We start from the raw sequence: 25,989 nt of genomic DNA on the forward strand, positions 1-25,989 counted from the left end.
ACTGGTGATATTTTGACCCCATCTATACATTCCCGAAAGGAAAAGAGGAAGTCCAGGGACACCCTGTATATATATACTTAACTTTCAACCAACACCACTCGAAAACAAGTTAATTGTAATCAGCAAAAAGTATACACAATTTTTGATAAGTGTTTTCCTAAATTCAAGCCTAAAAATTGTCAACAGAACAAAAAAGGAATTTCCTGAACAAATAGGTAAAGTGCTCAAGTTCCCAATTTCTAATGATTTAACCAATATTTTACAATGATCAGGACGAATATTTGAAAATGAATTCATACATCTAAATACTTCCGTTCAATTCTTTTCATGACTATATAGGGTGTTTATCAAGCATGCGGCAAAAATTTTAGGGAGTATTCCTTGGGCTATTCTGAGGATATTTTGTCCTTTGATGATTTTTGATAGCACGCTTCATTTCGAAGATACGGAGCGAAAAAGAATTTCGACAATAACTCGGATAAAAGAATCCAATCTTCTCCTCATTGACTCCCGAACTCTTTCTAAAACACCAGGATCGTTTCTGATTCCATTAAACCCAGCAAATTGAATGTCTGCAGTCGTTTGTTGTAATCGGAATGTTGTTGATGGGTACCAACGGAAATGTTAGATTTTTCATTACTTGATAGGTCTAGTGTAGTACGCTATACTTTTATTTCGGCTACGTTAATAATTTTAAGATACCAAAATTGTTATTGTCGGAATTTTTTGTCACGCCGGATTTTCGAAACAAAGTGCCCTATCAAAAATCATCAAAGGACAAAATATCCTTAGGAATAGTCCATTAATTTTTTGCTGCATGTTTGATAAACACCCTGTATAAAGGTAACAATCACTATTTTGGATATCTTCAATGAACAGGATTTACACATTAACAGAGAACCACAAATTGGAGAGTTTTGTATTTAGAAATAATCAAAATAAATAAAAATTATATAATATTTTCGATATCGATAACTATTATAATTATACTCATATTATATATATTTACTGAATTAACTGTCATAAATGTTAACCAAACAGAAAGTGCAAAAAATTTGAACTAAGTATGACTAAAAATAATTGTAAACCTGAAACATATGTCATTGTCGAATGTAAAGGATAAAATATTGCACAATAGATCATAGAACTCAAGGTGACGTCAATAAAAAACGATGCCCTTTCAGAATGAAAGGAAATAAGAAAAGCAACGCGCCGTAACGTTTTCCAGGAAAACTCGAAGTACAGTGTACACATCAAGCACCGAGAAAGCATCCTTCAAGCAGTAATGTAGTCAGTAGTAGTCCTGGATCTGAGGTATTGATTGAGCTTGGGCGATGTCCATTCTGGCAACCGCCACCGTCGCTTCGCCCCCTCCCCGCCCTCCGGCGTCTCTAAATTATGCGTGAGCTGAGTATATGCGTGGCAGGCGCGTCAATCCTGAAGGGGGAGCGGGGAACACTTTCCGCTATGTCTTGGACGAAGCGAAAGCCTGCAGGACTTTGATGTTCGCTCCTTCTCACTTCGTCCTCTGCAGCGTTCTCTCTCTGGCGTCCCTCTCTATGACAGGGGTGGAATTCGGTTTAGAGTGACAAGTTGAAGAATTTAAAGTGGACGGGGCGGGAAAATCACGCCATGAGGAAGTTTTTATTTATTTATGCTGCACTATGTGTGCGTTTTGACGTGTGACAATTCTGAAATTTGACATAAAATCCTGGCATAAACAACCATGATGTTTGATTTGTTGAACACTCAATAAACCGCTATGTAAATGTTGATTCAATACCAACTGCTGTACTACGATCGATGTTCATCTTATTTATTCAATATTTTGTATCCAAACAGACCAATCTGGTTTAATTATATGAATGAAATGTACACAATTTTCAATGTGAAATAATAATAATATTATCATCACAACATGCATTGAATATAATCTTAATTTACATACAGGGTGTTTCATAACTATGATACGAAACTTCAGAAGGTCCGTAAGGTCGTTTAAAAAAAATCCGATGAACGTATATCCATTTATGATATGAGTGTTAAAAGTAAGGTTTTATTTTGTGAAACGAGCGTAGCGAGTTGAGCAATTTCACGAACAAAATAAAACTTACTTTTAACACAAATATTCAACAAAGTATTTTGTACAACTGTCTTGTTTTCATAATAAAATAGATAAATTAAATATTTCTATAAAAACATATTTTGACATCTCTTGTCAATCAACTATTTTTATGTCATCGCATTTGCTGTGAAGTGGCCGTGTCAGGTGACGCCGAATCACCAGGTTACCAACAACAGTATTGTTTACAGCTCACTAGTTTCATTTAAAGTCACATTTAAAGTTCTTGCTGGTGTTTAATGTCTTGCATAATGAAGAACAATAGTGAGCCATTGTGTGTTCCTGACGATATTGAAAGAGCTTCAATTGAATTTTTACCAAAAAAATCGGCTCAGCAGTACGACATTGCATATTCTAATTTTCATGGCTGATGTAGAATTGAAATCGTCGAAAGGAATTCCAGCGAAAGCGTCTTCTTAGCCCATCTAGAAGAGAAATCAAAAATCTGGAAGTCGTCAACTTTGTGGAGCAAGTTTTCAATGATAAAGCCGAGTGCGCGCGTTAAAAATGGTGGTAATACAAGCAAATATTTCGGGGTAGTAGCATTTTTACAGCGGAAAAATGAAAGTTATAGGTCCAAAGAATCAAAAACTCTTACGTTCGAACAAGTCCAGAGGTTTATAAATTATGCGCCAGATGAAAAATGTTTGATGATAAAAGTTTCTACCATTTTTGGAATATATGGAGCCTGCCGGCGTGTAGAACTGTGCCATTTATTATTAGAAGACATTAAATTAGTGGATATATCATTGATTGTTCAAATTCCAAATACAAAAACGAAAAAATATTGACTATTTTAATAATAAATAAATCATACACATCTACTACAGGAGTTTTATAAACGAGAGCCTTCAGATGACCGCATGAAAATAAATCTAGAGGATCCATATCAGGGCTGCGTGCTCACCAATTTCGAGGTCCTGCACGTCCAATCCAGCGATTAGGGTAGGTGATGTCGAGATGCTGACGAGCAAGAATACTAAAATGAGCTGGAGCCCCGTGGTACATAAACCACATGTTGCCTCTTGCAAATACCGGCTCTCCTTCTAACAAAATGGGTAGATGATCTCGCAAAAAGTCAGTGTAGTATTCACCTGTTTATCTTGCTGCTAAAAAAATGGAACAATTAGGTAGTCACCAATCATTCCTACCCTAACTTTCAGTAAAAATTGTTGCTGAAAGTGACTTTCTATAATAACGTGGGGATTTTCGTCGGTCCAAAAATGATCATTGTGAAAGTTCAAGCATCTCGTGAAAAATTTGCTTCATCCGTAAATGAAATATTTGGTAAAACATTATTATTGTGTGCCATCGTATGAATGAACTACCTGTAAATCATTAATCTTGAGTAAAAATCCCGAGGCGGTAGAGATTGAACTCGCTGTATGTGATATGGGTATGGGAGGTTTCTTTTTAGAACTATCCATATGGTTTTTGGGCTGATTTCCAGCTGCAATGCAATCTTTTTGGTACTATCTGAAGGATCTTCTTCTATCGCATCAAGTATAGCTTTTTCTAGTTCAGGCATTGTTACAGTTTCTGGTCTTCCACCACCTACTTTTTATCAAAACTCCCAATTTCACATAATCTTGCATGTAGCGTTCTGAATGTTTTAGCACCTGAAATTACTTTGTTAAGATATCTGTCCTGGTACATTCATTGATCCATAAATAAAGTGCATGTGAGCCATTTCAGTGACTTCAATTCAATGTCGCTGGAATTCTGCTCGTGTCACAATGACAGTTCGGTTGAATTGAAGCAAGTGAGGAATATGAATTAGTTGAAAGTCTTAATGTGAATGCGAGATAAACTACAAAAGAGCTAAAATGCCACAACTACTCGGCGAAGATCCCCCATTGATTCGGTCGATGAATCATATATATCTGAATGGAGAAAGTTTCTAAATTTCTCACGAAATGATCTAGCAAATTGATCGAAGGATGTATCAATTGACACATGTCATGTTATACTACCGACATGACAGCGTGCTTTCTGACAATCAAAATCGGGTAAGAAAGTTTTTAAACAGGTGGCGTAGAAATTAATAGATAGAAGGAAATGGGCCTTTTCATTGGCCAGCACATTTCCCAGAACTAACGCACATACATTTTTATCTATGGGGATAAACGACACCGGACGACAAGAAAAATGAATTAACTGAAGTTTTTTATTAATTTCCGTTAGAATCACGTAGTCAAGCCCTACTATTTCTGTAAAGTTCATGGCCGAGTATGGTCTTATGACAAGATATTCCACTCAAAAAATAGTCATCACTTTTGATTACTTCTCTAGAGAAAAATCGCCTCTCGGTAAAATCATGCATGAGAAATGATAAGGCACTATTCTCAAGGATATTCAGTAGGAAAGTTTTCCAATAGCATTTGATCGAGTAGAAGTGACATAAATCCCATGGACTAAATATCTGCTAAAAACCCAAACAATTTTTTTGAAAGAAAGCAATTCAGTGAAAGTATATAGGATGTTTCTTTAAAAAACACACAATTCTGATAAGTCGAACGGTTGTTGGACAACCTGAAATCTATTAATTACAGAGTTACTTGTAATTAATCAAACTTTATTTCCTTTAAAATGTATGTACTGAAATGTTTGCAACCTTCATTTACCACCTTGAACTTCATATTATTTAATGCCACCCGAAAAAATTATTTTCACCCTTTATATCAAAAACAATTATAGATATCGAAAATTATTTCATTCAAGTATATTCATCTTTACAAGTACCACAAAAGATATTCTTTTCTTTTCTGGGAATTAATAGTGTTGTAAATCATGTCCTAAAGAAAATAACACCGGCCGCCACTGGTAGCCATAATCCAATTGTGAAGAGCTCGCAAATATTCGATGTTCGCTGCCGTTCCAGGCGTAGTGTTGCTTCGAGAATAATGCTACCGGCTTCGATGAAATTTCGAGGAATATTCTGGCGCCTTCGCCAAATATAAGCGCCATCCGCTCGTCCATCGACAGTCAAGTGGAAGTACGAGAAGCGATCTAGTAAGGCGATAGACATTCGAATAATACTTCTCACAACGAATTGTTCCTTCATATGATTTGATTCGAATAATAGTTGAAGTGTTTGTTGTATTTGAAGTGAAAGAAAGTTAAGTTTGATTTTATTGTTCGGTGAAGTCAATTATTTGTCAACCCACGGGGAAAAACATAACAGTAGTATAGGAATTGTTTAAGAAATGTTTGAAATCACTGAACGGCAACTTCTACATACCGTCGTCTTCGAAACAAGTTACTTTCAGCTTTCAAGTGTAATAATGCTATCTTGGTTATTTGTGGACCTGAAAATATCGTTTTTGTCGGAAAATCAAATGCTTTACACAACTAGACTATCCCTATGGACTTGTGCGAAGTATTAGGACCTATGGCTCGAATAAATTCACATCTGATAATTGTCAGATTATGGGAAGGTTTGATATTGTTAGGATATATTATCACTATCATTATTATTGTGTATGTTGGTAAAACGATGATAAACTGTGATAAACCATGTGTAAAAATATTTAATTTTTTTGCAGTTTTTCTTTAAAACACAAGAAAATTGCTAGACATAGAATTTGCAATTGTCAATTTAAAGTGCGGTAACAGTCAACATTAGATTTAGAGTATGGCTTTATAGGTATCTCTTCGAAACTCCTCAGCAAACAGAATACAATGTGTTCAGATTGAAAACTCATACAGCTCTAATAGATTTATAGAGCTATCTGTTAGAGCTACTCTAACAGATAAAACAACACAACGTTGGACAGCTTTCACATTCGTAGGTCACCAAACCAAAAAGCTAACAAACATCTTCAAACCCATGAATATCAACTTCACATACAAGCCAAACACGAAAATAACACAAAAAATAAACAGCTATGAAAAAAAGAAGACAAAAACTTAAACGGGGTGTACAGCATACAATGCTCGTACTGCAACAAATTCTTTATCGGCCAAACTAAGAAAAAACTGATCCAAAGGTACGGCGAGCACAAAAAGCATACATAAACCCAATGATATATAAATCAAACCCCGCAACACACGCCATACAAAACAAACATAACTTTCCCCCACCAGAGAACATAAAACTCATAAAACAAGTCAATGAAGGAAACTGTATTGTCATCTGGGAAAACTTAAACATCCATATATTCAACAGTCATAATTCACTTATCGAGGAACAAATACAAATCAAAACATAACAAGACTTAACATTCAATATACTATACAAAACAATACACATTCTTAGAAACAGTGAACCTAGAGAAAATCCAACACAAAGGATATTACCTGATGTAACCAAATATAGGCAAATTTACCTACAGTACCTGAAGTACCTGCACTAAGGCGTTCTGACTGCATAAAAGAACAAACACGAGGATGAAAAGTTCAGTTTGAAGAGAGCCTTGAAGATGACACCACAGCCAGCTATCGAAAGCACACACATATAATAAATGAAGAAGTTATAAGGCTTCAAATCCTTTTTGTGACATATGTTAATATTAAAATTTTAAATTTTATATCTTTACAATTTTTGATGTTTACGTTTCACCTTTTATATCTCTAACTTTACAACGTTCATTGATTGATTAGTTAACTTGCTCATGCACAAGGGTATAACTTTTATGAGTAACAAACCGATCTATTTGCTGAATTAGATTGAATAATTGTTATCGTAATAGCAAGTTTGAAAAAATAAAATAAAAGGTTTTATTGGTCGAAAGTCAAAAATAAGCACTATCAAAGCCCTATCAAACAGTGTGTATTATTTGACGGTTCGATTTACATCTGAAGAATTTTTATAAATTTTAATGTTACTGTTTATAAATAATCTACCCAACGCTAAAGAAAAAGCATTTTGTGTTAAATCACCACATATGACTTCGTTATTATTCAATTGGTTCAATCTAATTTGATTTAATAATTTTTATAATGCAAGTACTACTTTGTCAAAATCACGAAGTGTGTATAAACTTCGGGGAAACGACATTGTTTCGATTCTGATTAAGTACCTCCACTTTGAGCTATTTCTTAACTATGGAAAAATATCTCACAAATAAGCCCAATTTCATACCAACCAAAACCGTTATTCTAACCCCTGGCCTTCTTCGGACTCCAAATTATCTCGGTCCATCTCTGGTTTTCCTCCACCTGCTTTTCGACCCCCATCCTCCCCAAACTCCATGCATGATTGAGAGCATGTATTGAAATTGAATTCGCAGCGCTGGACGACGACCGTCTCTTGATAAGCTGTGCGTGGGTCACATGTCTTTTTGAAGTTCCAACTTTCAACTACATTCTCTCTTCCTCTCCGTCTCGCTCTCTCCTCCGCAAATATTTATCTTCTTCTACTTGATTTGAATTGTTTGCGATGGACCGCTGCATTAAGCTCTTTGTAAAAAAGCAGCGTCTTAATATTCGCGTTTCGTCATTTGGAAACATTGTATAGCTGAATATTCAATTAGTGATGTCGATATAGTAGAAGGGACTTGGTTTGGGAAGTTTGAAATGGAAGGAAATAGAGCTGACTTGCAAAATTTCCTATTGAGCTACTTTTTGTTATACCATACGCTTGAAATTCGATACAAGCACTTTTCGCCATTCCCAGAAATGCAATACTTTTCTCGATGCGTGTTTCACCAAACCCCAGTTGGCGTCTTCAGGAGACGAAGGAAACTTCATCTCGTGAAATGCTTGTTTTCAATTTGTTCTACGCCAGAGCCTCCAGTTTTACCTTTCACTATATGCATTAGTTGAAAACCAGAGCCCAAACTCAACACATTTATCATGCAACACCTTATGTTTTGAACCACCATAGGTCTATTAGTGGTGCTAGCCGGAACCACAAATATATTGCTGAACTCAACTGTTCTTGAAGGACAAGCCTGAGTAAGAAATGGCGATGGCATTTCTCCTTATTGAAATATCATCTGAAGGATACCATATACATGATCAGAGTATAGTTGAAGTAGTAAATTGCTTTTGAGGGAAACTCATTATAAAATATCCAAAATCAGAACAACACTGTACAATACTGAAATTAGATTCAGGAAGAGATCGTCTTTTGGAAAAACTCATAACTGGTTCAATCCCATATATAAAGTTATCTGGTATATACCTTTAAGGTCAATAGGGTCTTTATTCAATTAGTTATGTTGATATAGTAGAAGGGACTTAGTTTTGGAAGTTTGGAATGGAAGAAAATGAAGCTGTCTCGCAAATTTTTCTTTCGAGCTATTTTTTCTTATTTCAAGTTGTCAGTAAGTCAACTAACTAAGTAACACATTGCTTTCAAGGAAAACTTACCACAAAATACTGAAATATAAAACAACGCTGTAAAATACTGAAAGTAAATTCACAAAGAGATCGTCTTTTGATATCGTCACAGATGGTTCAGTCTCATATATGGATTCTGGTGTACCTACATTATCTGTGATCGCCAAGTGCCCTTGTATCCAATATAATGTTGATTTGTCAATGGGGTCTTCAGTACTCTTATTGCCTTCATTACTCTTCAACATGAATGTTCAATTAGTTATGTCGATATACAGGGTGTTTATTAAATATGCGACAAAAAATTATGAAATTATCCAAGAACAATTCGTTCAGACCAGTCTCAACTCCCTACACAGTAGGTTAATGGACTGACACCTATCAGAAAACAACTACTCCCCCCTGGCTGATACCACGAAAGGCGTTGGATTATATCCGACAGGTGTCAGCGCAGGATTCTTCACAGAAGTTATTCCTACACATGCTGTTGGCGATACAACTGCCGCAATAGATTTTCAATTATTGGAACACACTTGCAGATCGGTTTCGGGCTGTTTGGCCACTCGTCAGTGCAAGGTAGTGTATATCATCAACATAAAGTCGATGATTTTCGATAATTGAAAATCGAATTCCGTCAGAGTATCATTCCTCGAACTAATCTGGAGACTACAATAAACAACAGGTTTGTCATCGCCCCATCTGCCTGTGAACGAGGTAACCAACTACATATCCGAAATTTGCCCAATTCCTCGTATAAGGAAAGAAAACTTTCACATATAGTCAGTGGGCATACTTGAAGACTGGCTATAAATCAAATTATCTGAGAACAATTCATTCAGGCCAGTCTCAACTCCCTACACAGTAGGTTAATGGACTGACACCTATCAGAAAACAACTACTCCCCTGGCTAATACCACGAAGGGCGTTGGATTATATCCGACAGGTGTCAGTGCAGGATTCTTCACAGAAGTTATTCCTGCATATGCTGTTGGCGATACAACTGCCGCAATAGATTTTCAATTATTGGAACACACTTGCAGATCGGTTTCGGGCTGTTTAGCCACTCGTCAGTGCAAGGTAGTGTATATCATCAACATAAAGTCGATGATTTCCGATAATTGAAAATCGAATTCCGTCAGAGCATCATTCCTCGAACTAGGCTGAAGCGGACAACAAACAACAGGTTTGTCGTCGCCCCATCTGCCTGTGAACGAGGTAACCAACTGCATATCCGAAATTTGCCCAATTCCTCGTATAAGGAAAGAAAACTTTCACATATAGTCTGTGGGCATACTTGTAGTTGTTTTTTGATAGGTGTCAGTCCATTAACCTACTGTGTAGGGAGTTGAGACTGGCCTGAACGAATTAGATGATTTGATTCATAGCCAGTCTTCAAGTATGCCCACTGACTATATGTGAAAAAAAATCATGAGACTATTTCTTGGACTATTCTAAGGATATTTTGTCCTTCGATGATTTCAGAGAGGGCGCTTTGTTTCGAAGATACGGGGCGAAAAATTTTTTAATCAATTTTGGTAATCTTAAAATCATTAACGTAACCGAAATAAAAGTATAGCGTACTACACTGCACCTACCAAGTAATAAAAAATGTAACAATTCCGTATGAACAGGCGGATTGGCTGTCCTTGTTCATCTTTCACTGCCTGAACCACTGTGCGTGCTGTTTTTGGCGAGTGCATTGCCTTGGGATGTGGGAGTTGAGCAAACCGGCCATCGGATGCCTGCTTCCAAGTAGCCCCGCTGAATACGGGTATGACAGAATCCCTGGTAGTTCTGCAATGCCCTAACTGAAAGGCATCCCAACGATGGCTTAATCCTAAGGTGTGTGTATCCGTGCCGAGAGGATGAGTAACTCTGAGCCTATCAGTTGTCTCTACGGAACCTTCGAGATACCGGGTGCCCTCTCGTCGTAGCATCACCTTGTCACGGTAATGCGGGGCTCTGCCGTAATTGACCTTCTTTCCCTAGCTACTCGAAGGACTTTTATGAACAGAGTAAACATAAAAATTCTTCCTGACGCTGAGTCTACAGAGGAGATGGATGTCGAGCTTACGACTCCAACTGACCTATCTGTAAATTTAGATCAGGAGCGAGTCTACAGGACCTCCCTGTAAATTTAGACCAGGAGCGGGAGCTTCTCAACTCTCCAACTCCTGATCCAATAACTGAATAAAAAAAGAGGTTTGGTGGTGCAGCCAGGAAACGACCCGTTTCCTGGCTGCACCCCGTTCATAAGATACCCCGTTCTCCTCAAGAACGGGGTATCTTATGAAACCGCCTTGCACCAAATTCTTGAGCGTCTCAGGTGGAGGAACAAACCTCCCCATGAGCAGGTTAGCAAACGTTCGCGGTTTGGTGATGATTTATCAAAACCAGAGGCGAAGAAGCCCTGCATGGTTGAATCTAAGGTATCGTCAGGTGTAGCTGACGTGCAAACACCCTCATATGGGAAGGTTGTCGCGGATATCAAGGTGGGAATCTTGCACCTTGACTTACCGACTACCTCCTTAACGATGAAACAACTCACCATACAAACTAATCGGCTTCGTTAAGGCGCTGGGTTTATTGGGCTGAGTGTGAATAGGTGTGAGCCACAATAAACCCTTCCAGGTTGCGGTCGAGGGTCGAATAGACCCACTCAGTATAGACCTAACCTAACCTAACTTGTTCAAGTACGCCACATTTTAAATAGATAACGAAAATTTAAAGTAATTATAATTGCACCAATATCGAATTTCAACACTCAAATCGCGATCAGTTCCTGAACTATTCGCATCGTAACATGACTCTTCAGACAATCATAAAACACGGTTAGTAAAAATTATCCAATACGAACAGACAATTCTACGGTCCACGTGGACTACTTCGCAGCTGGTTCATTTGTATGTATTGGTATTTTTGGCCTTTGAGAGTGCCGCCAACTTTAAGTATGCACAATATAGTTCACCCTAAGCTCCTACCCGTTCGGAGGTCGTATCAGCTTCGTTAACCAATGAGCACTCTCCGCAGCTGAAAAATGAGCTGTCATTGGGTCCAAGAATCGTGTGTCCTGAAGTTTCTTTTTTCTATCCTCACAAGAGGTGGAGAGTCAGGACGAAATTTCTTGAAACTGTAACCCAATTTCTAAAATAGAGACGAACCACATCTCGATTAGAATCTGAAACTTCATGAAGCTTTACTTTCGATAGAGAGAAATAGTATTCATTCAAATAGATGATGGAAACTGTCGTAAACAACTCCACCCTAAGTCTCTCATTGGGAACTCATCGAAATCTAATTGTTTTAGATGTATTTTGGACACACACAAGCGTTCCTTTTTTCCCAGATACTAATACCGAATCGGGCCAGCGCATCCATCTTCCTGATATATCCCCGTTAACCTATTAAGACGATATACTGCAAAGTGAAACTTGAAGGTGGCAAGGCAAGGCCTCCTTGATGCTGGTCTAAGACGATATAACGTATAATCCCGGGGGCCTAACCGTTCAAGGGGACTGAGATATCGGCACGAGGCCTTTCTATGACAGACGGCCCCACCAGGCCCATTCCCGACTCCAATTAAACTATTTACTATCTCCTGGCTAGTTTGGACGTGATCTACTGTTATTGAGATGAACTTGCCGCTAAATTTTCAATGAGGCATCGTTTGAGTTTTGTTTTTCGCGTTTTGGTGATTCAGGAGTGGGAAGTGGGTGTACTTCGGAAATATACCAACTAGCCATTTTATATTTCATAATAATTGCGAAAACGTTTCTAAGAAACAAATTATAAAACTTTATTTCTCCCAGAAATCTTTTCAATATGTTTATAAAACAGCTATAAGTAGGAAATTGGTACCGTTTTATAAAAAAGTATATTCTTTATTAGTATTTTGTAAGGCCTTTTACAAACACTACAAAACAGTTTTATAAATACTTCGGTAGTCACTATATTTTTTTATACTCTCAAAATGTAGTTTTGTAAAGATACTCATATAATAATTGAAAGACAATTTAATAAGAGTTTTTTAGTAGTTTCAAGTAAGCGTTATAAAATATAATGCAGTCTAAAATGATAACAATTTTATAAGAGTGTTTTAGGAGTTCCAAGTAAGTATTATGAAATATAGTGCAGCCTGAAATGATAACAATAGAATAAAAAAAAAGTCAAAATGTTTTTCCAAAGCCATAAGAAGTAATTTTGTATTGGACACTAGGAAAATATAATAGATATATCTCCAACTAATAACTAACAAATAGAAAGGTTGAAGGCATTTCAATAATTTCACTTTTGTATTTATAAAACTGTCAAAGACACTGTTTGTGCTTCAAAGATTTATATTTTCGCTGCAAATGAAATTTCACTGACAGACATATAGCCTACTATTAGCAAAATTCAAGCGCGCCACTCATTTATTAATGTTTTTGGAAAAAAATATTAATTATAGAAAATTACACTCTGTCCATGTATCAATTTTCTAGTCGTAAACCTAACTCAGTTTGTTTTAATTAATATAATCTTATAATATCTATGTTCTATGTACTTTTCAGCTGTAAATATATGCGGTATTTCATATTTTCAACTTATCTAATATCAGTATTGAGAATTGCTATCATTTTAAAATGGCGTCGCTCGATAAAATAATTTGTTATCAATAGCAAGCATTTTAACGTATTTTAGCTACTATGTTATCCCTATAAAACTGTTAAGAAACACTTAGTTCTATGAGTGATGGTGCTTGTATGAATATGGAATTTTTCACGTATAGTTTGGATAAATATTATCCATCGGGTTGTTTTGCTTAAGAAGCTTCTTCCATCGATTATAAAGGCTATATTTCGAAGGAATTATGAGCTAGTGATTTGAGAATTTTAATTGTTTTCCAATGACCAATATTACACGACATTATTGGGTAAATAGTTATTGGGATGCTAGTAAAATAAAATTGACAAATTATACTTCACTGGACGACCTCTAAAAGCAATGTCAGCTGGTTCTTCTTGTATGCTGCATTTTATTATTTTATTCTTTGCGACAGCAATATTATTAGTGGAAGCAATTTGATTTTATAACAATTATTTTATTATTTTATAATTGTAGTAAATATACAGTGTCACCATTAAAGTGCGCACCATATGGGAAACTTTTTTTTCGAAAAGTTTCAATGAGGTTTAACTTCGGCACTTGTTTGTGCTTTAAATTTAACTTAAAATGATGCGGCCAACTACGACCCACTGACGTTCAGTGTTTGTCAAATTCAACTTTTTTTTTGAAAAAAATTGAAAAAGTGCATTTCTAGATCGAATTTAACAAAAAGTTACTTGAAAAAGTTGTGTCTATGGCAATTTTATATCCATATGCCAAATTTTATGCAACTAGGATGAAGTTAACGTTTTGCTTATTTTTGACAGATATCCCCTTATTTTAAAAAACAAGTTCGGTTAATTGTCATCAATTCATGTATACAAAACAAACTCATCATGGAGTTTAACTTTTCTGATACATTTTTACTTATACGGACATTTTTGGAGAGAATTTAAAAATTGGCTATAAAAATTTTAACATGACTGGTGCAAAGTTTCAATCACTTGGCTATTTTCTTAAACAAACCTTTGATTTCGAAATAGCAGAGGCAACTTAAAAAAATGCAAATAATTTCGATAGACCTATTATTATTATTATAAATTTCAAACAACAATAATAATATAGAAAATACAAATGGGTAAAAAAAATTACTTATTGATCTAAATGTGGTTGTCTTATAACCTACATTTCAGTTTGTCGTCCTCCACGTTCAATACAAATTATGGTCCTTCTACTGACATCTGTAACTGCATTTTTAATAAATCGGGGATTTATATTTGCACAGCACTCGCGAATGGTATTTTCCAGATGTTGTATGTCAGTAAATAGTCTACTTCGGTACACTTTTTGTTTCAGGTAACCCCACAAGAAAAAGTCTAAAGGCGTCAAGTCGGGTGATCTAGGTGGCCAATAATGTTCCCAGTTACGTCCAATAACTTTGCCTCTGAACAGTTGTTGATATTATCCAAAACTCCACTAACCTCATTATTTAAAAGGTTGAGATAACCGACGGATGATAAATTTCCCCTAATGAAAAATGGCCCAATTATTTGGTCGTTAAGTATCCCACACCATACATTAGTTTTAAAGGAATACTGATCACCACATTCAACTGTGAAATTGGGATTTTCTTGGGCCCACCATCGGCAATTTTGAGAACTTACCGTTCCATTTGAAGAGAATGTTGTCTCATCTGTCCATAAAATTTTATACGGAAACTTTATATTTTCTTCTCTCTCTCCTTGAAACCAGAATGAAAACCCCAAACGGACATCAAAATCTCGTTCTTTTAATGTGTTAATAAATTTTGGCTTGTGAGGCCAAAATCTTTTCTTTAATAAATTTTTTTAACACTTTCTCTCCTGTAATCGGTATTTTTTATAATATCGGTTATGCTCGTTTGCCCGTGTTCAATAACTTTTAAACAAATGTCAAGTTGGGCCTCCTCATCATATTTAATTGGAGTGTGCTTTTTCTTGAATTGATTTGCTACGGATCCTGTTTCTCTGAATTTCGACATTATCCTTGACACAGTAGTATGTTGAACATTTTTTCCTGGATGCCGTTCATTAAAAATATTAGCTACTTGCCGGTATGGTGTATTCTCACCACATATTAAAATTATTTCTATTCTTTCCTGAAGAGACAACATTATTGCAACAATTACTGTTAAAAATTTGACAAGTAAATCGACAACTTGACACCACCATAGCATGCATTTTGTTTGTCAAGACCTACTTAAAAATTTTATTCAACGTAATTAAGCATCCTCACCGCCCTAGTTAGTGTTTATAAATAATGTGTGAATACTGAATATTGAAATTTTAATGTAATTTCAACTCTAGTAATTTTATTAATACTTATTGCAGTTTTTCAGTTGTGTCTGCTTTTTCAAAATTGAAGGTACTGACGTTTGTTCAAGAAAATAGTCAAGTGATTGAAACTTTGCACCAGTCATGTTAAAATTTTTATAGCACATTTTTAATTTCTCTCTAAAAATGTCCGTATAAGTGAAAATTCATCAGAAAAGTTAAACTCCATGATGAGTTTGTTATGTATATATGAATTGATGACAATTAACCGAACTTGTTTTTTAAAATAAAGGGGATATCTGTCAAAAATAAACAAAACGTTAACTTTAACAAAAAAAAAGTTGAATTTGACAAAAACTGAACGTCAGTGGGTTGCAGTTGGCCGCATCATTTTAAGTTAAATTTAAAGCACAAACAAGTGCCGAAGTTGAACTTCATTGAAACTTTTAGAAAAAAAAGTTTCCCGTATGGTGCGCACTTTAATGATGACACTGTGTATAATTAACTATAAAATATTTGGGAAATTATCATTGAAGTGCCAAAATGGTAATGAATACAAAATTGTTTGAAAGTAATCCAATGAAATAATTTCATCAAAGCTACAGAAAGTAGTTATAAAATGAGCTTGAAATAATTTTATAAAGATCATACAAACCTCTCAGGATAGTGCTATGAAACAGCTACAAAACAATTTACTTTTATAGGAAAATATGTTTTATAAGCTAGTTGTAAAAACGTTTCTGGGATAATTTCGTGACTATTTTATGACGGTTTTTTAATTTTATTTTATGAACGGTTCTATAACAAATTTATGAGTCACTTTTATTGCTTACAACTGTATTGTGTTCCCAGCTCGTATAATATAATCAATTGGCATTTTGGAAACAATTATAAAATACCAACAAAATAAAACTGTTGCAACACTATGAAATTATAAAATAATTTTGCTGGTTGGGATAGATTGGTGATGGCGCAAGTTTTTCTCAAATAGTTCAAACCAATACATTTTTATCCGAAGCCGAAGAGTATAACATCAAATATCTGCCACGTCTTCTCTGGGTAGAGCACATCTGAAACGTCCTGGCGCATGAATCAGGCTGAATTTGACCGATGGCATGAGTAATGTTGAGTTTTGAGGACCGCTGATGCCGCCATTCCAAAATCCACACCAAAAAGTGACTTTTTCGGGATACATTGAACGCTCTTGGATCTCATGTGGATTAGTATCGTCCCAAATTCGACCATTTTGTTTGTTGAGGATCAGTTGCCAACTGCCCCAGAGCCCATTCAGCGAACACACGTCGTTGTCTATCAGATAAATTTATTTTATGTTGACAATTATGTTTAAGAGGGTTCAATAAAATATATACTTCGAATAAAAAATGTTCTGAAGATGTCTCCGTTCAGAGACAAAACGTCTAGTTTTCTTTTTCATCGATGCATTTCCTGAGAACATAACCTCAATTTGCTAATACCTCCACACTTGTTTTGTTAATCTTAAAAAAAATCTGAGTTATTTGCAAGGTAATGATTTGGTAGAAAAAAAATGACCACTTCTTACTACATTTTGAATACTCAAATCAAATCGACCTTTCTCAGTGTAAACGGAAGTGAGAACATACAAATTTCTTCAAACTTCGGTGTAAATTGTACCAGCAACTTACAAGTAAAGCAGAGATTTGGAAGAAAAAATTTGACAGTTTGAAACGTAATTACTTTGCTTGTTATTCTTGTACAATTTCTCCTTATTATTAGAAGCAAATATCAACATTTATAGTTTTATGTCATGTAAACGTTTCTCTGAAATATTCATCACAAGCTGAATGCATGTTCTTCAAACACAGACCAGTGATCGATGGTATTGTTTGGCCAAAGTATAATTCATTGTACATGCCGACAGATACGCAGGAGCCCATGTATGTTTTCCAGATCTATCTTCGTTATCCATCCTGGCTCTAATATTCTTTGTGTTTGAACAACTTATTCATTCAACACTTCTATTCCTGAAAATATTGATATCTGATGTTTTTTTTATCAACTAAGTATGAATTATCTCTACAGATACTAAATATATCCAACGTGGAGGAGGATCATGATGAAAAAATTAATTTTCTGAAGGTATTCTAAAAGTAAGCAAGAATTTTAGAGAAATTCTCATTTATAACTAGTGCTGATGATGAGTTGATAATAAGTTTCTTACCCGAATCTAGGTTGATATGAAGAATATAAGAATTTCTTGTGAGTAAAATTCTATATTATTTATTACTAAATCCACGAATATCAAATATTAACGTGCAGGTTTAAATTCTATTGAAAAAATATGAGATCAAATCTCCAAATTCCTTGATAACAAGAAAATTGCTGTTCTCAATATTGAAGAAGCATTTGACAATGCACTTCTTAAATCTATAGGATTATCTCTGGCTTGGAAAGGTATAGAATCGACCATAACTAGTTAGATCTATGCAAAGCTGATAAATAGAACTGCAACTTAGACTCTTCAAGGTGAGGCCATTAGGTTCAGGGTCACCAGAAGCTGCCCTCAAGGTGGGATACTATCTCCCCTTCTGTGATCGCTCCTGATGGATAGTCTGCTTGATGCCCTCGACAGAAGACAAGTAGATCTGCAAGCTTATGCGGATGACCCTGTCATCTTGGCAAGGTCCACGTCGGGAAGGGTAGATTGTAATATCCTTCAAAGCACGATGGACGTTGTTCACAGTTAGTGCCTGAGGAAGCAGATGTCTGTCAACCCCAGCAAAATGTGATGATCCCCTTCACCAGGAGGAGAAAACTGGACGATTTAACGCCACTTTCCCTCAATGGTGGGATCATTCCATTTGGAATGGAGGTGAAATATCTTGGCATTATCTTTGATAGAAAACTCACCTGGAATGCTCACTTGGAAAAAGTTTTACACAAAGCTATCCCTATGGACATGTCGAAAAATTTGTAATGAAACTTGGGGTTTGGGTCTCAAACAAATCCATTGGATTTATGTGATGATTGTCAGACCAATGATCACTTATACAATTGCCTGATGGCCGAAGGCTTTACAGAAAACGGCCCAAGCGAAGCTCTCTGACTTACAGAGACAGGCTTGTCTGGCTATCAGTGGTGCCATCAGTACAACACCGACAGCGGCCATGGAGATCCTTCTAGATCTACCTCCTCTCCACATTTTTCTGAAGAAAGAGGCTAGATGGACTGCATATAGACTTGTGCACATTGCCAATTGCACAAATCAATTTAATGCAGAGTGCAACAGACTGTTGGTTGACACTGGAAGTCACAGCATTCTGGAAATGACCTCTGAGTTTATGCTTTCAACTGTCAACTACGAACTGCCTTATAAAGTACTGTTCCCAAGTAGAGAGGACTGAATCCTCGGGGAGAAGGAAATATTATGACCACATAGTTGTTGGTCATAGACAGATCAAAAACACCTTCCATTTTCGGTGCAGGTGTTTTCAGTCGCAGACCCAGGACAGATATCAACCTGTCTAGGACTATATTTCAAGCGGAAATTTACGGTATTGAATTGTGTGAGTAGAGATTGAAAGAATTCAACCTCATATACAAGTCAATAAAAATATTCTCGGACAGTCAAGTGGCGTTGGAAACTCTTGGCACCTACCAAGCAACGTCTAAATTGGTAGCAAATTGCCAAAAACGACTCTCCTCAATAGAAAGACTTAACAGATTGTCTCTGGTCTGGATTCCTGGCCATACTGGCCTGGAAGACAATGAGGCTGCTGACTCCCTTGCAAAGAAGGGTGCTGCAAGCAGCTTCATCAGACCAGAACCTGTCATTGGTTTCACGTTGGGCTTTGCCAAACAAATATTGAACACCTGGATGGCAAGAAGATTCATGGACTTCTGGCAGAATCTTTCAGGATTGGCTCACTCCAAGGCGTTTATTCACCCTTCGAAGCTTGATTCCAAACTGTTGTTGGACTACAAGGGATGAACTACGATGTCTAACGGGCCTTCTTACAGGTCACTGTCATTTGATTCATCATATACAGAAACTCGGACTGTCGGAAGACAGTGAGTGTCGCCTCTGTTTGGAAAATGATAGAACAGCAGAGCACATAGTGCTTGCCCCACTGGGGATCGAATCATATTTTTAGAATTTGGCAGAGCCGTACTCTCACCATCTGACCTGAAAGACTACTCACTATACAAACTTATCGGCTTCGTTGAAGAGCTGGATTTATTTGGTCGAGTGTGAATAGGTGTGAGCCACAATAAACCCTTGCGGGTTGCAGTGGAGTGTCGAATAGACCCACTCACTTTTTCCCTAACGTTATTTCTGACGTTATATTTAAACCTTTTCCTATCAACAAATTTTCAGTGTCTGTGAACTGAAGCTTTGATACATTTATGAACTTGTCATAAAATTGATGATTCGTAAATTCATTTCTAGTAGCTGGGGATGGTTTTTTTTCCTATTAGTGATTTTTTTTTTTTATTTGAATACAGTACTTTTCATGAATGAGATGACTAACTTGTTCTCTTACATTACAATCCAAAATATCAAATTCTATATTAAGACATGTATACTGTACTTGTGAAAATAATATAAACGATTATCATAAAATGAAAGGAAACTAAATTCCCGATAATTCTTTTCCTCCAACAAGGAATAGAGGTGAGCTTAGGTTAAAGAACCTCATTTAATCCATAGATCACGGCAATGAAGATTTGTAAGTCGGTGACCCTCTATTATCCTTGTAACGAGTTCGGATAACTTTGACCCAGATATTCATTCGGGAGAAGAATAAGATAAAAATCGCCGTCTGGCCTTCAACGCCCCAGAAAGTATAGTTTTTCATTCAAAGATTGATGGGATATCATTTATAACCATCACGCCGATGAATGTCTGGTGAAATACTGCTATGTTAGAGGGAGTGCAGAATATTTGTATTAGTTTATTTTACATAACTTGGCGTTGGTATTTCAGGCACTTCATAAATATTGAAATGACTAAATTTTTTAATATTTTTCTATTTTTGCTAATGGCATTGTTTTTGTTTTTTGGTAGTATTTAAAAAAAATATAGAAAAAATGTATTTGTTTAAAACATATTGTTTATTAAATAAATCGTTCCTTAATATTCATATTCAGAAGCAAAAAAAATGTAAATCAACAAATGCGTTTTCAAGCATTAATTTTTTTTGAAAAACGATTTTGTTTTTAAAAATCATAAAATCCCCCCAAAAATATTTCAAATATCTTATAAACAATAGGGGAGAGGAGGCATGAAAGGGACATTTTTGTTGTGTAACCTCTAATAAATAAGTGACATATTATTTTGTACAGGTTGGAGTTGAATGGGAAGCCTCCATTAGTTTACTATTGAAATAAAATACAGTAATTATTCGTATTGAAGGGGTTATATTTTTAGGAGTGATTAATTTTTTGGGAAAGAAAGTTTTTGGCTTTCTACTACTCCATCTGATACAAAAAAAAGGGATGAGAGAATCTTCCAAAAAAAGGAAGGAAGTAATCAATTTGAAACTCTATACATGAATGTGTAGATCATGCAAAGAAGTAACTTTCAGACACAAACTGAAAGAAAGTCCTCCTGAAACAGCTACTTTCATATAAACATTGAATTACACGAAAGAAAATAATTCTTTCGAAACAAATACTTCTATATGAACACTGAATTATACAGAAGATACTTTTCTCTACTCAATTTGTATTTCAAACATTTGTTGTGGAATAAGAATCAGATATCTTTCACATGAGTTCTACTTTGAATGAATGGTAATAAATTGTACTCACATAGAACACTGTATCAGATGGAGTAGTAGAAAGCCAAAAACTTTCTTTCCCAAAAAAGTAATTATTCATTCTTGGTTATTAGTCATTTATTTTTGCAGTCTTCAAAAATGTGTGTTTTGTCCCTTTCATAAATGGCCCGTATTGAAAGGGTCGTGATTATTTATGAAAACGACAGTACATAATACCTATCTAAAAAAATTAGGTTGAAAATTCTATCTTAAAAATGATCTTAACAATCAATATTGATTTTGAGGTTTGGTTTAGGTATTACCTAAAAAGTAATCAACATAAAAATAATAGATTCTCAGTGACAAAGTGAACAAAAAAAATTGAAAATTCCTTTAAAGCCACAGGTTTCGTGTGCCCAATTCGGGCATATTTTACATTGATACCAGTCTTCAGTACTTTCTGAATACTTTTACTTACAGACGTTACACTGGTTATCATCTCCTGTTTTATCATTTGTCAGGCTGCGATTTCTTAATCTTGGACAAACTTCTTCTGTTTCAGAAATATCATCAATAGAGTGTGAATCAGTCGCCACTGTTCAAGTTTACACTTGAATCGTCACTACTGCTGCTAACAACAGATTTGCGTGAAGGCTTCTTCTTTTGAGTAGTTTTAACAGATTTCTTTAATTGTGTTTTATTATTTTTAGCCTTTCCGTTACCTTCAGTTCTGTTTGCTTCTTGATCTTTTAAATTGCATTTGAAAATTTGTTTACCATGTTTTAAGTTCTGTTTGTCAGCTTTCGGCGTTTTCTTATTCAAAATATCCAACATATTTTCTAAAAGCAATCTATTTTTTTTAGGAGTTTCAGTTATAATTGTGGTTTTACCTTTATATTGCCTTCCAATAGATTTTCGAGGTGGAGGTTTAGGTTATGGTCTAACGGTTTCTGGTGTTACTGGAGGATTATAAAAATTTGAAGCTTTAGCATTTGACAGTCCAGCATAGGAACGTTCAGCTTGTAATGTATTCAAATTAGAGGGTCCGGGCTGTGGCTCCTCTGTAAAAAAGACTTCAGATTGTGGCTCATTTTCAAAACAGAATGCAGTTTGTGTATCATCCTAAATGGAAGGTAAAACTATTCTTTCATTGGAATCTAGATAAGGCTCTATAGGGTAAGGTCTGTGCTGAAATTTTTCTTCATTTGAAGAATTTCCGTCGAAACCAGTAAAGTTTTATAAGAGGTTGGGGCAGGTCTGTTACAAAAGTGAAAAGAAAACCTGATGTGATATTATTCATGCTTAAAGCAGCATAGTAAGTGTCTCTAGCAAATTGAGCGACATTGTAAATCGTGACTGTTTTGCCAGGGTTTGATGTCATCCAATCGTTCTTGCTAGCTCTATATCGAGCTTTGAAAGGTCCAAATACAGTCACGTCTAAGGATTGTAGGCGGTGACTACCTTTGAGGTGGGAATGTTAACATTATTAAGTTATTAGCTCGGACATAAAGCACCACGTTAATGGTTATGTGCGTATTATGATTGTCGAGGACTATTAAAGTAGGCGATTCAGCTGTGGGCTTTACGAAACCAACAAAATGTTTTGAAGCTTTTAGAAAACAATCCTCAGTTATCCAACCAGATAAATTTGCAAGTCATAAGGCACCAGTTGGGCCACTTTCGAGCATATGCTTTTCAAAATGAACCCGCGGAAATATGAACACAGGAGGAATACTTCCACCAGAAGCATTTGCGAATGCCAGCATAGTTACAAGTGAACCACGTTCTGTTGAACTAATTTGACCAACTCTCTTAGCACCTATTTGCGCAACTATTTTTGGTGTATTAGTGACAGTAGTACAGCCAGTTTAATCCAAACTCCATATCATATTAGCAGGAAATTCATACTTCAAATAACATTTCTCTGAGTTGCTGAAAAAGTTTTGTACATTGTGTCTATTAAAACTTGTAGTTCTAGCTAGAGAAGTATTCTCAGGTTTTCTCACGCTCAGCGAGTTATTCCTTTTTAGAAAACCCTTCAACCAATCTAGACTACCCATATTATTTGCGTTCCATGATGATGGTGTACTGAGTTCTGAACGAACATCATACTGTGTAACCTTTTTTTTTATCAAAAGGTACACTTGCACGGAGCTCTTAGTCAGGAAGCTTCTTTGGGTCGTGAGTAGGAGGAAACTAAAAAAATTTGATGTTGAATCGGGTGCCACCGGATTTAAAACAGTAGTATTTCAGAATTTTGCCAACCACGGAAAACAAAATTCATATTATATGACGTAAAAAAAACTATCCAGTGACTACATAAAATATTCCACTATCTCTGTTGAAAAAAAAAACAATGTTGAAATAAAATATCATTTAATAATTAGATAAATAAATCAGTGCCAATAATTTTTCATTATCAGTTACGGAGGAGAAAATAATAATATCATCTAATTATCGGTAATCAAATAAAAAAATAATGAATCAGGAAATATCGAAAATCTGGCCTTAATTTACCTCGATGTATGATGGTGCTTGGAGTTCTTGGTAATGTCCTAAAGAGATGACGACAACTTGTAGCAGTGCTCTTATAAAAAAATGTTCCACTGTTACATGAATATGGAGTAGAGGAGTTCTCAGGAAATGTAGAAATATGATTCTGCCAATTAGTACCAATACTTCGGATTCGGCTGACGAAGGTGATTCGGATACTGGAGTCGATCAAACTTATTATATATATATAACAAATTCTGAAGTCGGAAGCTTTTCTCAGCTGGCTGAGTTGGTACTCTCCAGAAGAAACCCTACGAGAGAATTAGGAATAAATGTTCACGTGATTGGAAATAGGCCAATTCTCCTTTTTTTTAAAGCAAATGAAATTATAAAAAACTATGGACTAAAAAAACTTACCCCAGTAAAGGAAGGTTTCTATTCCAAATAGATATAAAACCTACTATTAAATGATCTACAAAGTGATGAAAAAGCAATAGCCATACAGCATAACAAATTCAATTAAGAAATTATGCATAAACGCAATTTGCTGAGGCAGAGAAAGGCAAAGCCGCTTATCATATCACATCACCTTGGTAACTCTCCACAATATTCAAAAATATTTTCAGAGGACAGAAATGGAGTTTGGGATTCGGAAGAGTGAAGTCGTGTGCCATCTAATAGAGACAGGTAGAACTTGGAATGTTCTAGGTATAGACAACATTATAAATGATAAATATTATGTTCGAATTCATTGTTGGCTGGTGGCACCTATCAGTACAGAGCATCACTAGGACAGTACGAAATGAATTGATCGTGATCGAATATGACATGTATACAGGTAATTTCATGAAATAGTTGGCGTTATACTCTGAACAAAAAAAAACGTTACAACTGATATGCTAGTTATCTTACTTGTTTCATTGTCAATCCATGGCACATTTTTGCAGAGGTGTTCAAGTAATCTGCCAGGGAACTTTCTTGGTCTGTAGTGAAAACTCTCTTATTACCAATGTTCGGTATATAAACAAAAGACGTACATTCATACGTCTTAGCTTTGGTCACTAACCTGTGTAAATGTGATTTACTCACATTATATACCTTGGCAGTTGATCTCACAGAAATTCTGTTCTTTAATACTTCATTGACTGCCTCTTCAATTTTCTTGGCATCAACACGAGTTCTCTTTATAGGTGGCATTTTATCTGCAATAATAAAAAATTGAAAGGGACGTCCCGTTCATAACCGTTTGTTGTGTCCCTTTCATAAATAGCATACACAAATACTGACCTTTTGTTTTAATATTCGTGTATGACTAGAAGATACTAATCTAATGTAAATTGAGAAATAATCAATTCACATCACTTGAAAAAACGTTTCACAAAAATAACTGAAAAAATACTTTTCTACGGCAATACGAACACTCATACGCCTTCGCGTATAAGTGGCAGGAGCATGAAGTTAGGTGCGATCGAATGTGCGTCGGTGCTGCAATACAACAAAAATAATGTTGATCCGAATCGGTTTTTATTTTAGCTGTGATTTGAAATGTCCCTTTCAATACGTGTCCCTTACATGCCACCTCTCCCCTACATTTGTTTATAACAATTTTTCAAACAAATAGAGCTAAAAATTATGAAAAATCATTTCTATGTAACTTTAAATAATAAGAATACGAATAAATTTGATCATTAAAAAAAATTCATTGCTTTAATTGAATTTTTCACTTTTTAACTTCTTTGATCGTTAATAACAAAGTGTAAAATCAAAATTTTTTAATTTTTCCAACAGAAATCATTTTTGAAGGCTTTCAAGAAGAGCTCCAAAAAGTTAATGAAATTTGAGGTTTTCAATTTGAAAATTATCAGGGTTTTTATGTAAATTTGAAACTTGTAAAAATTAGTCAATTAACTAAAATATATCTAATAAAATAATCACGGGATTTTTTTTTCAATAGATTATTGTTTACTCAAGTATCTAGGAGGTATGGGAATTTTCATTCTCTAAATAAAGATATTTAATGGGTTAAAATAATTTTTATTGTTCAAAGGTCCGTATAGTCAGTGCTATTTTTGCCTCTGAATTAAAATTATGAATGTTGGTGGTAGAGTTCCAGGAAGTGGGACCTTTTCTAGTAAATTTCCTCCTCTCTGAGGACCTTTTTTTAAATTTTGGATATCTTCAACATTCTCTGAGATATTTGCAAAAATCCAAACCCCCTTTTTTACTAAATTTTTGCAATTTTTTTGAGTCCCTCTTGAAATTTTTCAGAAAGTTGCTAGAGGTCATTCCGAATCGAATGAGCCCTGGATCATAGTTTTTGGTGCCCTTGGACGGAAGTCCAAAAAAAAGGTCTTGTGACCCAGACTGGGTTCAGTTCACTGCGATGGTTTTTGATCATAACAAGATGAAACCAGAGCCCAAAGAAAAAGCATTCGTGATCCAACACGCGTTTTTG

General features: G+C 35.5%; 1 protein-coding gene across 1 annotated transcript; it reads right to left on the minus strand.

The window, feature by feature from the left end:
- Window positions 1-23,400: 23,400 nt before the first annotated feature.
- On the minus strand, window positions 23,401-24,990 carry LOC141480032 (uncharacterized). Its single transcript, XM_074169723.1, has 3 exons — window positions 24,822-24,990; window positions 24,447-24,736; window positions 23,401-23,845 (listed from the first exon to the last, which is right to left on the minus strand). The coding sequence occupies exons 2-3, from the start codon at window positions 24,729-24,731 to the stop codon at window positions 23,708-23,710; spliced, it is 423 nt and encodes a 140-aa protein (XP_074025824.1). The 5' UTR covers window positions 24,732-24,736; window positions 24,822-24,990; the 3' UTR covers window positions 23,401-23,707.
- Window positions 24,991-25,989: the final 999 nt, after the last annotated feature.

Source organism: Leptinotarsa decemlineata, unplaced genomic scaffold, assembly GCF_025532065.1.
Source record: "Leptinotarsa decemlineata unplaced genomic scaffold, Ldec_3_MD MMD2_P_RNA_scaffold_5, whole genome shotgun sequence".
Taxonomy (NCBI): Eukaryota; Metazoa; Arthropoda; class Insecta; order Coleoptera; family Chrysomelidae; genus Leptinotarsa; species Leptinotarsa decemlineata.